This window comes from Rhinoderma darwinii, chromosome 1 (genome assembly GCF_050947455.1).
Source record: "Rhinoderma darwinii isolate aRhiDar2 chromosome 1, aRhiDar2.hap1, whole genome shotgun sequence".
NCBI lineage: Eukaryota > Metazoa > Chordata > Amphibia > Anura > Rhinodermatidae > Rhinoderma > Rhinoderma darwinii.
In genome coordinates, this window is record NC_134687.1 from 549601923 (window position 1) to 549616969 (window position 15047).

General features: G+C 45.3%; 1 protein-coding gene across 1 annotated transcript; it reads right to left on the reverse strand.

Annotated features, from left to right (window-relative positions):
- Nucleotides 1-551: 551 nt before the first annotated feature.
- Nucleotides 552-8688, reverse strand: ZCCHC9 (zinc finger CCHC-type containing 9). Its single transcript, XM_075854864.1, has 5 exons — nucleotides 8357-8688; nucleotides 5233-5383; nucleotides 3972-4064; nucleotides 2354-2422; nucleotides 552-1324 (listed from the first exon to the last, which is right to left on the reverse strand). The coding sequence occupies exons 1-5, from the start codon at nucleotides 8633-8635 to the stop codon at nucleotides 1209-1211; spliced, it is 708 nt and encodes a 235-aa protein (XP_075710979.1). The 5' UTR covers nucleotides 8636-8688; the 3' UTR covers nucleotides 552-1208.
- Nucleotides 8689-15047: the final 6359 nt, after the last annotated feature.

Genomic DNA, 15047 nt, shown 5'->3' on the forward strand with positions numbered 1-15047 from the left:
GAATACAGGATTCAGTGCAAGCTATAGATGCTCTGTATACAGAATACAAATTATAAAGCAGCTGGATCTGAAAGTAATTTTTTTTTTTTTTAGTCAAACTGATTAACAATTACTTTATTTTTTTTTAAATAAAAGTCGTCAGAAGGTGCACATAGCCTTTAACCACAATGTGCCCCTGAGGTAAATCACTAACAATTCCATATGCAGTACTACTAGGGAATGGTCATGACTGCCAGTTATACAGAACATCGGTAACATGTAGAAGCACTGACACGTTATTCATTATAGTTTTAATTGGGAGTGTTCAGGATATTCTGTGCTTTTTGCCAAGCAGTGTGATCAGCCACAGGAACAATTGGAAAAATGTGTGAAACAGAAATCCCTAAAATCTAGATTCAAAATACTTGTATGTAATCTTTGCTGCATGCACAGAGTCAAGGATAAAGCAGTCACGTTAGATGCCACAAAACGGCAATGGGGGATAAATTAGTTTTTATTTTACATTTTTTTTAAGAACAATTTAAAAAAATAAATAAAAAGCTTCATTAGTCTATTGTAAGAACGTGTTTATTCATTTTGCAACAGTGTTCACCGATTGTTAAAGCTCACATTAGTCCCTGCCTTGTCCACACTGGGGAGCACAAGCAGATTTCCCTAACTTAAGCTCTCACACACACTGATTTTCATCACACGCCTAGGGACAACAGTGCTAACCTGAAGCGCCGTACTAATCATTTTTATACATCCACACATAGAAATACATTTTGTATCCTCAGTTTACAATCTTAAAAACATGTTTCTTAGGGCCTGTTCACATCACCATTGCCCTTACGTTGAGGGGTTCTGTCGGGTTAACCCCTCAGCGGAAAGTAAACAAACTTCAGCTTCCGTTTGCCTCACCATAATGGTTTCCGTCAGTCACCGTTGAGAGGGTTCTGTCTTTGACGGAACCAATAGCGCAGTCGACTGCGTTATTGATTCAGTCAAAACAACAGAACCCAGTAACAACAGTGACAGACAGAAACCATTAGCTAGGTCTCCGTCACCATTGAGTTCAATAGTGAGGGAAACTGAAGCGCAGGTTTGTTTGCTTTCCACTGAGGGGTTAACCTGAGGGAAACCTCTGACAGAACCCCTCAACTGAACACAGACTGATGTTAATACAGCCTTAAAGTTTCAATCTCCAGTTCTGTTGTAATACGGATTTCTCAGAATGTGACAATTTTGGGTACTTTAGTTGGCACTTTTTTAACTTTTGTCTTTATTGGAACATCTTCATGATCCGCACTCATACCACTTGACCATCTGCTGACTGTCATTTGGGCTGAGAAGAAAGAAAAAATAAATAAAAATTAAGTGACAAGTAACACAAATTTTAGTTACGGATTTGTCATAAAGTATCTAATATGATAGAGATGTGACCTTTTACATAACTTTTCTGTAAACATCACAGACACTAGGGAGCCACTGTAGCTTTGTGTAAAAAAAAAAGCCTCAAGTAATTTTAGAGACAAAAGTGGTGATTTGCGTGGAGCGCATGAATTTGAGTTGAAAAAGTGACAAAGTGTGCAAAATTCATGAAAACGCAATACATGGCATTATATATTTGCTGCATCTTGCTATACATGTACGCCAATATTCTGCACTTGTCATTTCAGCGCCTGTTCACATCAGCGTTTGGTTTCCGTTCAACCTTTCGGTCAGATGAACCGAAGAATGGAGGAAACTATAGCTTCGGTTTGCATTGAATGGATTTAAATGGTAATGCTTCCGTTGCAGTTGGTTACCATTTGTTTCAGTTCCATAAAGTTTCTGTTTTTTCACGGAAACAATAGCATAGTAGACTATGCTATTGTTTGTGAAAAAAAAAGTAAACTCTACGGAACGGAAACCAACTGCAATGGAAGCATTACCATGAAAGTCAATAATAATGCAAATCGAAGCTATAGTTTCCGATCATCGATTCCTCTGACAGAGTGGTTGAACCGAGTTTATGAAGGGAAACTAAACGCTGACGTGAACAGGCCCTTACAAGTCCTGCCAGCTACATACTTTATCTGAAAACAAAACAGGCAGTAGTTGGACAGCACAAAACAGATTTGGCCAACACCAAGCATTCCTTATTTTGTTGCCCTTTGTAGTACAATACTGGCACCTTCTACGTTATATATGTCCCGATTAGGAACAAAATAGATCAGGGGGTTGCACAAAGTGATGTAATGCTTGTATCTTTCAATAAGGCCCTACATATAAAAATATTCGATGGAAATTTTATATATATTATATATATATATATATAATTTATTTTTATTTTTTTACTTATTTGATGTAACCCACAGTCATCTGGTCTTACCTGATGTTTTATGTTCTGGACAGTCTCTCTGAAAATGCTCAACAGAACCACAAACCCTACAGCCTCCACCTAAAACCAAGACACAAGTAATGTCATGTCACAGTTGTCATTTTTTCTATTGCAAGATGTATAAATTACACAACAGCCACAGATTGCTTTATATAAAAGAGTATTGATTTTAGAGGTTTCCGGAGACCAAACCCCAGTGCCCCAAGTGATGAGAACACAAGTTTGTGTTGCAGCTCAGCCCCAACCACATGGATAAGCAGAGCCATCAGCTGCCGCAGTGATTGGTGGGAGTTACAGGGGATGGACCCCCACAGTTCACACATTGATGGGCTATCCTAGGTTACCATGTTAAATTCCAGAAGACCCCTTTTTAAAACAGGCTCCCACTGCCAAGCCCGGGCTCACAAAATCTTGGATCCCAGCCGTTTAACCTGTTAAATGCCATGGTCAATAACGACCGCAGCAGTCAAGTGGTTAGACAGAGGGCCCTCACCACCCATGGGCTGCCAGCGAACGTGATCGCCATGGCAGCCAGGGACTAGCCTGCTGTGTCTGTATGCCTATTAGGCCGTGCCATAGGCAAGTCCTGATAGAGTGCCTATCAGTTTTACACAGACAGGGTGTAATGCTTTGGTATGCAGAGTATACCAAAGCATTATATCAGCGATCAAAACATTGCATTGTGAAGTCCCCTAGTGAGACATAAAAAATTAAGGAGAATTAAAGTTTACTTTAAAAAAAACTCTAAATAACATAAAAGTGTACAGTAAAAAAAAAAAAAAAAGAATCAAACCACTTGTCATACATAGTAATTAACCCCATCATGTACCTCACTCATTAACCCAATGTAGTCCATTATGACTGATGACCATGATGGGGTTAAATACTATTAATGTGAGGCACATGGAGATTCAAAATGTATCACACAACGTGCCGCACTTCAGAAAACGGAAGGATTTTTTTATTATTATTATTGTTGTTGGCAAAATGAGGTTTTGGTATAGAGTATCGCAATACTATACGAAGTATCGGTATCGAAGTCCAAATTCCGATGTCATGACAACCCTACTTGGAAGGCAGATCGTGAAAAAAATAAAAAAAATAATCAAAAATGGTTTAGTCCAAAAGGGGTTAAGATATTGTTCAGAGTTTTTGCAGGCAGAAAAAAACAAACAAGAAACTTCCTCAAATCCTGGAGGAATTTTGAGGCAGATTTTAAACTGCCATCGTTGTTTTGACGCTTTTTTCACAGCCATTTTATCTAATGTAAAAACCGAAAGCAAAGGCCGACACACAAAACGCTCAAAACGGCTGCGCAGGTTTTATTCTGCCTTCCATTGATTTTAATGGCAGGTCAGAGAGGAAACCTCTGGAAGAAAAGAACATGCCACTTTTTTTACCCCCAAAAGCCCTGGGTGATTTGGCATAGATTCCAATGCAGAAACCGCGTCAAAATCAGCACCAAAAGCCTCTGTGTGAACTGACCCTTAAGCCCAACAGGCATGGTTGTTATTGCACAGGGTCCTGGTTTCAAAGAATATTTTAAGTGCACCATATCATTACACACCATGGTTTTTTTATGGTATTCTAAAAACGTCACAAAACCTACCTTGTGCATAAAGACCTTTGGGATTGTCTGGACATGACCTTGACAAGTGCCCCATCTCTCCACATATAAAACACTTGGCATACGGAAACTCTCCTGAAACAAAAATGACTTACTGTTACTGACAGATTTAGATCAACGCCCAGTGTCCCCAGCAATTTTAACCAAGCTATTCACTGCTCAGGGGGAAAAAAAACAAAACAAAAAAGTAAAAAAAAATAAAATTTTTACATCTGCGCCGAGCCGCAATGCTATGGATGACATGATGTACGATCCATAGCATTGACACAGTGGGGTCTGTCGGGTTCTATTGCCGTGATGTTCTTACAGTCAAAACAACGGAACTGGCGACGGAGCATCTGATGTGTGACCATTTTTTATTTTTTTTGCATACATTGTAACACGAAATATCAGGGCACTGCACTAGCAGGACTCTACTCATGAACGTCATCATCATTCTGCACATGTTATACATGAGATTGGGGTATTTCTGCATAATGTGGGCTCTGCTTATGTCTCACTGCATTCAATAGAAAGAAGAACTGACTCAACTTACACTGACTGAAAGGGACCAGAGGGAAGGAGGGGGGAGCAACCAGGGAATAGGCTTGTGATCTAAGGGAGGAGACCAGGAGACATAACTAGAGCCTCAGGACATCAAATTTGACAGATGCTTCTCGCTTTCGAATGATACCTGCAGATTCTGGTGCAATGTGAAATGTTATTTCTTGTTTGGCGGTATATGTTAATATTTTAATACAAGATATATGGACATCATGAGCCAGAGCTGCCTCCCAGATAAGGTCAAATTAAACAGCAGGGCACGATATATTATAAGTGCGTTGCCACTCCATTCAATGTCTATGGGGTCAGAGACCGCTAAGTACAGTGCTCGGCTTATTTTGTCATTCTCATAGACTTTGAATGGAGCGGCAGAGCACACGAGCGACCACCACTCCATTCAAAATACTCCTCACTGTGATTGTGCAATGATAAGGAACGGGGGTTGGGACCTCCGTACTTGAGATCGGTGAGGGTCACAGTGGTGGGGGCCCCAGCAATCATACATTTGTCACCTATCCTGTGGTACGGTGATAAACGTTAATTGTGGGAAAACCCTGTTAATGTCTTGTTAAAATTTAAAAAAAAGGATGGGGGGGGAGGGGTAAGACTGCCATCAGCGAATTAGCTCGTCTCCTCTCAAAACATAACATTAGGCTCGCACATAAACTACAGGTCATATGTAAGAAGTTCTCACATGTACCAAGTGCTGGATCCACTTTGGCTCTGCATTTATTGACTTCATGCTCTGTAGATCCACAGCGGAAACATATTCCTGTGCCCATCTCCTGACATCTCAGGGCTTCCGAACAATCAGCCATGCCATGACCTGGTTTTCGACAGTGGAAACAGACCTACAAGAGATAAAAAGTAGAATCATCTATAATGTGCCCCTTATCTCCACATTCTCCGTGAACTTTGGGGTTCTGGTAATAAATGGACACTTAAAGAGGCTCTGTCACCAGATTCTGAAATCCCTATCTCCTATTGCATGTGATCGGCGCTGCAATGTAGATAACAGTAACATGTTTTTTTTAAATGTTCATTTTTGGCCAAGTTATGAGCTATTTTATATATATGCAAATGAGGTTTGAAATGGACAACTGGGCGTTTTTTTTTCATTATGTCCAACTGGGCGTGTATTGTGTTTTTAACTGGGCGTGTTTACGTGTATGAAGCTGACCAATCAGTGACCAGTCAGCATCATACACTCATCTCCATTCATTTACACAGCAGCGATGTGCAGCCGCATAAACAGAGATTAACGTTACTGCAGTGTCCTGATAATGAATACACATGATCATCCAGCCTGGACGTCATGTGTATTCAGAATCTTGACACTTCTGACTCTTTTCTGTGAGATTCCAGCAAGGGAAGCGAAATCTCACGAGATTACGGAGGTAAACGAGATTACGCGTGGCTTGCTGGAATCTCACAGAAAAGAGTCAGAAGTGTCAGGATTTTTTTTTTTTTTAAAACGTTACTGTTATCTACATTGCAGCGCCGATCACATGCAATAGCAGATAGGGGTTTCAGAATCTGGTGACAGAGCCTCTTTAATGAATAGATGTGTGTGACTAAACCAAGAAAAGACAAGGTAATAAGGAAATAGATGACAATCATTAGGAACATCACTATAGACTAGGACATTGAATACCGGCAGCAATTGTTGGAGAGATGATATGGCTAGGGAAGAATGGCGACTTCAGCCGTGTGAGGTCAGGCAATACCAGGTACAGCAACACTGTGGTAATACTTCCTTCTCTTGATCATAATAAATGTTAAAAAAAACAAAAAAACAAAACAAAAACACACCGTTTCCCATTTTCTCTTAACCCCTTAGTGACCAGCCCATTTTAGGCCTTAATGACCAAGCTATTTTATTTGTTTTTCTATAGTCGCATTCAAAGAGCTATAACGTTCTTATTTTTTCGTCTACATAGCTGTATGAGGACTTGTTTTTTGCGGGATTAGTTGTGCTTTTTAATAGCACCATTTTTGGGTACATATAATTTTTATATTAACTTTTATTAACCTTTTTGGGGGGGGGGGGATTATAACAAAAACCTGAAATTTCGCCATTGTTCTATGCGTTTTTAAATTGACGCCGTTCACTATGCGACGTAAATAACAGGTTACCTTTATTCTATGGGTCGGTACGATTACGGCGATACCACATATGTAGAGGTTTTTTTTATGTTTTACGACTTTTGCACAATAAAAACACTTTTGAACTAAAATTATTTGTTTTTGCATCGTCGCTTTCCAAGAGCCGTAATTTTTTTATTTTTCCATCAATGTAGTGATTTTTTGGGCTTGTTTTCTGCGGGACGAGACATAGTTTTGATTGGTACTGTTTTGGGGTGCATGGGACTTTGATTCATTTTTATGATGACTTTTTTGGGGGGCAATGGAAAAAAATTGCAATTTCGCCATGGTTTTTTGCGTTTTTTTTTACGGTGTTCACTTTGCGGTTTAAATTACATATTAACTTTATTAATGGAGTCATTACGGTCGCGGCGATACCACATGTGTACTTTTATTTATTTTTTTACACTTTTACGAAATAAAACCACTTAAGGGAAAAAATGGATTTATTTTTTTACTGTACTTTTTATTAATAATCTTTATTTCACTTTGATGACTGATTTTATTAGTCCCACTAGGGGACTTTACTGTGTGATGTTCCGATCGCTGCTATAATGCTCTGGTATACTTCGTATACCAGAGCATTATTGCCTGTCAGTGTAAATCTGACAGGCAATCTGTTAGGACGTGCCTCCGGCGCGTCCTAATAGGCATATGTCCAGGGCAGACCTGGGGGCTTTTATCAAGCCCCCGGCTGCCATGACACCCCATCGGAGACCCGCGATTGCATTCGCGGGCCGCCGATGGGTGACAGAGGGAGCGCACTCCCTTTGTAAACAAAGTTAAATGCCGCGGTCGCTATTGACGGCGGCATTTAACGGGTTAAACGGCCGTGATCTAAGTAAACTTCGATCGCGGGCGTTGGAGCAGGAGCTCAGCTGTCATCAGACAGCAGAGCCCCGGCTCCTGCCTGCACGGGAGACCCGTGAAGGACTTAGACTAGGCTGACGTGAAAAGGCGTCAGCCTAGTCTAAAGCCCATTAGTGACTCACGTGAAAAGGCGTATTGGTGGTCACTAAGGGGTTAATGTAAAAAAAATACATATACAAAAAAAAAAAAAAGCTTGCACGCCACCCCATTGATGGAAAAAGAAAAAAAAGCTATGGATCCCAGAACGTGGCGACACAAAACTATTTTTTTTTTTTTAAGAAAGTTGTTTTTTTCTTGTAAAAGTATTAAAAGATAAAACAAAAAAAAAAATACATAAATTTCATATGGCCGTTAACCCGCAGAAGTAAAGTCGTAATTTCTATCGCACAAGCCGTTAAAAGGAAATAGAAAAAATAAATAATTAAAGAGGAATCGCATCCCCCCCCAATGAATTGTTTTTCCGTTTCCCAGTACATTATATGGTGCCAATAAAAGCTACAACTGATTTTTTGCACGACAAGCCCTCACACTGCTCCACTGACAGAAAAATAAAAATAAAGTTATGGCTCACGGAAGGCGGAAAATTGTATTTGCAACCAATAAAGTAGGTTTCCCTATCATGGAGGTTGCGGTGATCTGCCCTGAGGTGTATGGAGACCTGCTGCCATGTATAGCGGACAGGTCGTGCGATAGTTGTGGCGGCTGTACTCAGTACAGGTGGTCTGTCTCTAGTAATAGCTGTTGGGCAGACATTGTGGAGACCCGAACACCCGTGCGACACATAGTGGGGGAGCGGAGAGTCTACTCACCATCTTGCTCTTCGTGTTCTGCTGTCTCTTCAGCCTCCTGCCCTCGCTGCGCTGATCCTTCCTATCCTGCTGCTCTAGCATCGCCCTGAACCCGTTCACATCTTCATTTACATACGCCGCTTTCTTTTTGGGGGGCGCCCTGCTCGCACTCGGGGCGCCCCTCTTGGCCGGCCTTCCTCCGGGAGGATTCTTGTGTAGCTCTTCCCATGGAGTGGCCTCACACACTTTGCGGTTCCGAGCAGGAGCATCGTTCTGCCCCGGACGAGCCCAGCGAGTCATGACAACTTGCTAGGACCGCTAACAAGCATGAGGGGGAATGACCCGGATGTTGCGTCACTAGTCATCCGGAAGTATTGTACTTCTACCTTTCAGTAGTCAGCGGCCATCTTTGTTACTGGAAAATAAACCCACGCACAAATTCTTATTGAGTATTGCCCGTGCACTGCCTTGTGTTATCACCTGCACTTCAGACTAAATGATTCATACACCATAGAAGAGCTCATATGTAGAGCATAAGCCACACACACAGTTTTCTTATCCCCTTGGTACTGGCCTATTTTGTGCTTTTAAGACCCAGCTATTTTTTTTGTTTTTTATCAATCCAGACAATGGCAAAAAACAGCAACTCCATATTTGTTATTTGCAAACAAAATGTTATGCCTTTTACCATGCGGTATAAATAATGTCGCCCCTGCTCTTTGGTTTGTCCATAAAGCCATTGGTGGCCCTTATTAAAGGTAATTTGCAAGTCCAGTTTTTTTGCATGGTTTTATTAAAGAGAAGATTGCTTTATATGCCGACGACGTTCTGTTTTTGGCAGACAAGGTCTCCTCTTTGACTTACGCCATGTCAGTGATTACTGCCTTTGGTCAGTATTCTGGCTTGTTCAGTAAAGAGGTTTTCCCAACTTAAAAATGTATGCCATATCAACAGGATATGCCATAAAAGTCTGATGAATGCAGGTCCTAAGTGCTGCTCGGCTGTTGACTATGAGGGGGGACGTAGCACCTGACGTCAGGAAGCGGAGTTTGGCAGAAGCGCCAAACGAGCAAAGAAGGAGGATGTGATGCGGTGAGCTCATGCTTTACAAGATGGAGGAACTGCTGAACAGCGTGAGGGCCTTAGCCACGGAGAGGGGAGTGGCCTGGTTGTCAGAGCAGGTGTCCGGGATGCAGGCAGTGGCGGATGTAGGCGCATGGCCGATGCTCAATGCTAGGCCGCCAGTCCGGCTAAGCCCCGGTGCGGTCTGGTCGGAGAAGAGAGAAGTCCAAGCCCCGCTCGTCGAGTGAGCGGGCGAAAGATGGGCGCGCCCACCCATGATAGGAGGAAGACGCAGAGCAGTGGGAAGGTGTCGGCAGGAGAGAGGATGAACCCGGGATCAGCATCTGGCAGGTAAGTGGAGGGGAACACTGTGGTGAACGCCTCAGAGCTGTTAATGGAGTTTATTGGTGTGGGACAGAGGGCTGGAGGATCAGGGGAGTATGCAGTTAGTTCCAGTGGATCGGGATCGTTTGGATGTTGTGGTGTATTTTTCTCATAGGTCCTGAGGACGGCGGGAGCCGCCGCGCCGCTCGCTCGTGGGAAGTGTTTTTCGGCGGTCCAGGACCCGGATTCGGGATCGGAGGCCAGCTCTTGCGGAAAGATGTGGGTCTGAATTTCAGGAGACTTCTGTGTCGGAACGCCGCTGCAATCCCGAGGTATACAGTGGTCGGTTGTATGGCGGGAGAGGTTCGGCTAGATCGGATCGGGAGGCCTTGTCACCGGTACGAAGTGTGTGACGATCCTCCTGGATGGAAAGTGCAACAGGAGTCTTGCCCGCGTATCGGGGTGTGGTGGAGTAGGCTGAGGGTACTCACCCCGTTTTCAAGAAGGAACAGTTCCGCAGCAGGGTCGTCTTCAAGATCGGGAGGTGAGTCAGGTTTTTCTGCGGGCGATTTGTTGCGGGTCCTGATGGATGTGAAGAACTTGTTGGCTGCAAAGGTGGGGCGGGTGGTGGAGCAAGCTGATGTGGAGGTAGCAGGGGCTTGGAGGGAAGTTCGGGAGTCAGTGCGTTCTTCCCCACTGAGTAGTATGGCTGGAGTGGAAGATGCACCGGAATCATCGTTAGGCAGTTCCCAGGTGGAGATTACGGAGCAGCCTGTGGCGGGTTTGGGATCCGTGACGGATGTGGTTCACAGGGGCTCTTATTTAGCCTTTTCTGGCCTGCTGGGCGTGCATTTGAAGGACGAGGCCCGACAGAAGATTGAGAACGGGGAATATGTGGAACTGTTTTCACTGCTGCCGCTTGATGATTTCCCCGAGACGAAGGAAACGGATACGGGCGAGAAGTTGAAGAAACGGGAAGAGGAAGAACGCAAACGTAGGTTTAGGAAGATTCTGAAGACATTTGGGAATTGGTTGAGAGCCTTTTGTATTTATGCGAGCGTTTGGGGGGGCTAAATTCCCGGAACGTTGTGTGTCTTTGTTTTGTTACATTGAGGGTATTTGGGATGCGTGGAAGACCTATGGTGGTTTGGCGTGGTGGGGTTATGATGAGCAGTTTCGTCAGCGCCTGGCGGCGTGCCCTGCCATGCGGTGGGATCAATTAGATCTTCCATTATGGATGAGGCTGATGATGTCTCAGCGACCTGCTACCTTTCACGGAGGGGATCTGCCCAACCGGCCTTTAATAAAAAAAGGTGTGTGTTGGCCCTTTAATGAGGGACAATGCAAAGTGGGTCTGTCGTGTAAGTTGTGGCATGAATACTCGGGGTGTGGGGGTTCACACCCCTACTCCCGCTGTTTCAAACGTCTTGGAAACCGCCCAGGGGATGCTGCTGGAAAAGGGGAAGACTCCAGTGAAGCTAGGTGCGATGCTGCCATGGCTCGAGCGATACGGCAATAGGGCACATGCAAATTTATTGAGGGATGGTTTTGGGAACGGTTTTCCCATTCCGGTTTCCTTGGGTAGGGGTGGTTCCGGGGTTCCAGCAAATTTGAAATCTGCAATTCAGTGTCCGGCGGTGGTTCGGGTTAAAGTCAGAGCGGAAGTGGAATAGGGCCGGATGGCGGTCCCCTTTTTCTTCCCACCCCTTTTGTTTTTTCATGTTTCTCCGTTGAGGGTTGTTCCAAAGAAAGAGCTTTTCGGATGATACATCATCTGTCCTTTCTGAAGGGAAGCTCAGTGAATGACAGTATAGACAAGGAACTTTGTTCTGTGTCGTATGCTTCTTTTGATAAGGCGGTGGATCTTGTGAGAGAGGCTGGTCCAGGGGCCTTATTGGCAAAAGCGGATGTGGAGGCAGCTTTCCGGCTGCTTCCTATTCACCCGGATAGTCATCATCTCCTTGTAGACCTTTGTTTGCCCATGGGGTTGTCGCTGTCATGCTCTTACTTTGAGGCTTTTAGCGGTTTTGTGGAGTGGATGGTTAGGGAGTCGTCTGGTTTTGGTAGCATCATACACTACCTGGACGACTTCCTGTGCGTGGGCCCGGCTGGGCCTCAGGTTTGCCGGCACATACTGGACACTTTGTTGAACGTGGCACAGGAGTTTGGTATTTCTATGGCAATGGACAAAACAGTGGGCCCCATGCCCTGCCTGACATGGAGACGGGGGATGCCTGTCCAGCTCATCTGTGGAACATTGTCAAGCTATGGTGGGTGAATTGGTCCGGAGGTCGTTCGCACCGTCTACTTTGAGGTGTTATGAAAAGAATTGGCGGGAGTTTGAAGCAATGTCTCCTGAAGGGAGGCCGGCATCTTTCCGGCATGAGTCGTTGGTCAGACTGCTTGAGGCATATGTGGTTCAATTGGTGGACATGGGAGTGTCGGCATTAGCCGTGGGAAAGCGGCTGGCTGCTTTGGCCTTTTATTTTAAGTTGTTCGGTAGGCCGGACGTGTCCAAGGACTTTAGAATACGGCAGGCCCTGAAAGGGTTGAACCGCCAATGGAAGGCAGTGGATTCCAGACAGCCGATTACAGTAGTGCTGCTTAAAAAAGTTGTTAGGGGTGTTGGCCGAGGTCTGTTCGTCCAGTTACGAATCTTTGATGTTTTCTTTGTTTTTTTCTTGGGCCTTCTTCGGGGCTATTAGGATGGGGAAATTGGTGAGCGTGAGTAAGATTCGGCCAGGGGGGGGTGTTGTTTGAGGATGTGAATTGGAATGCTGTTTCTGTGAACATTTGTCTCCAGGTCTCCAAGACGGATCAAGAGGGGGAGGGTGTGTCAGTTTCGTTGTCTGCCATTGAGGATAAGCGAATCTGTCCGGTTTCTCTTTTTCAATTCTTTCATAATGTTAGGATTCCTGTCCGTTTGGGCCCTGTTTTTGTTCATTCTGATGGGTCCTTTCTGTCTCGCTTAAAATTTTTGACTGTTCTTCGCAAGGCCATTAGTCTTATAGGACGGAGTTCGGCACCCATTCATTTCGAGTGGGTGCCGCCACCGAAGTATCTCGTTTTGGTTTAAGTGTGGACCGAGTGAAGGGAATTGGTCGTTGGAAGTCGGGGGCCTATAAGAAGTATTTACACCCGGGGCGAGTGTGGGTGCCTGAAATGTGAATGGGATGGGTTTGATGGTGGGAGTATGGGGGTTTTATCGCTGTAGGGCTGATGGTTTAGTTGGTACATCTCTCCGTAGCCTCATGCCCTGTCGGGGCATGAATCGTTGGACACTCGTACACTTACTGGGCGCATCGGAAAGCTGGAGTGAGGAGGAACGGCGAACGGCTCGGTTTTTCGATGGACCAGTTGGAGCAGCGGTGGTTCGGCTTCAGGGGTCTTCGATGGGACACTATGGTGTTGGAAGTGGTCCGCCTGTCCCGGTTGGTTGGAGTTCCGAAGTTATTGGTGCTGCACGTGGGAGGCATTGACCTCAGAAAACTGTCTCAGCGAGACTTATTGAAGGCGATGAAGAGGGATGTCTTTCAACTACTGGGTCTCTTGCCAGGAGTACGGTTGGTCTGGTCAGAGATGGTGCTTAGGTTGGTGTGGCCATTAGCATTGGCTAGGTCCCGAGGCAAAGTCAACAAGGAGATTGCAGGCTTTATTCGTCTCCTCGGGTGTGTGGCGGTGCGTCACCGCCTATTTGAAGGTGTGGCGATGGGTTTGTTCCGTCCAGATGGGGTTCATCTGATGGAAATTTGATTGGATATCTTCAATGTGTGGCTGCAAGACGGCCTGGAAGAGGCCTTGGCTTTTGGTTGGGGAGCGCAGTCGGCATGAGGTGTCATACGACTGGCTCTTGGCGGGGGTAGTCAGCCTGGGGGGTGCTTTTAAGCTGGAAATGGGGGGAGCCTGAGCGCATTCTCACTCAGTTGGTAAAACTGGGTGGGCATGATGACGAACCCTTTCCGGTATGTTATTTAATTTATATGTTTATTTATGTTAACAAATTTTATACGGTCGATATGGCTGGCTAGGGTTTTTTGTACGCAGGTACAATTGGTTTACAATTTAATAAAAAGCCTTGGCCAAAATTTATACCACATTCAGGTGTCTGTGTATTATTGATATAACAGTTATTAGTTATGTATTGAGCAAGGTAGCCTGTACATTGGTCATGGAGAGAGCTGCACACATGCCCCCTCTCCACTAGTCCCATAGCTGCCAACAGTCCCGAATTTACAGACAGTCCCGGCAAATTACTGTCCTGGGACATGTCCCTGCAATGGTTGCATACAATTGTATCTGCATCCTCAGCAGATACAATTGACTATGGCAAAGCAGGAAACTATCTGCTTTCTGCTGAGTGATTCACTCCTCCTGGAGCGGATCCCCGGCCAGAGCATCGGTAACGCTCTGGCCTGGGATTCCGCTCATTGAGGAAGCCCCTGACGTCACTGTCCATATAAGGAGAGTGAGGTCAGTGGCTCCTCCTAAAGCGGAATTCCCGGGCAAAGCGTTGCCAACGCTCTGGCCTGGGATTCCGCTCCTAGAGGGAGCCCCTGATGTCGCTCTCCATATATGGACAGTCAAGTTGGGCTCCTTCTCGAGCGCCGTAATCCCGACCAGAGCGTTGCCGACGCTCTGGCCAGGGATTCCGCTACTGGAGGAGCCCTTGGCATCACTTTCCATATATAGACAGTGATGTCAGGGGCTACTACAGGGGAGGAATCCCAGAACAGCGCGTCGGTCAAGTCAGTATGGGGATTCCCCTCATAGAGGTGATGTCAGGTGACCCCCATTCTCGGTAAGAGCTAGGACCCACATCTATGAGACATTTATTGCCTTAGTTGAGAATACGCCTTTTACTGGTCAAAATCTGCACTCATGCCAGTACATAGGCAGGAACTGTCCTCGGTAATTGGCAACATATCTCAGAGTTGTGTCTCATCCTTTAACCCCTTCCCGACATCCGCAGTATATATACGGCGCTGTCGGGCAGGGGGTTCCCACAAACCACAGTACCATTACGTTGCGGTGATAGTGTGGGTTCAGAAGGGTGCTAGCTGTATGTTACAGCTGCCACCCTGCTGTAACGGCCAGAAACGGAGCTAGCCTCCGATCCTGCCAATTAATTCCTCAGATGCTGCGCTTAATAGGGATCGCAACATATGTGGGGTTTTTAGCCATCGGCATCCCAGCAACATGATCGCTGGGTTGCTTGTGGCTGCAATGGCATCTGGAGGCCTAATACTGGCCCCCCCGGTCTGCAAGCTACGGAAGCCTCCTATGCCCCGCTTGGAGGCGGGGCCTAAAAGGCTTGAGGTACCAACGG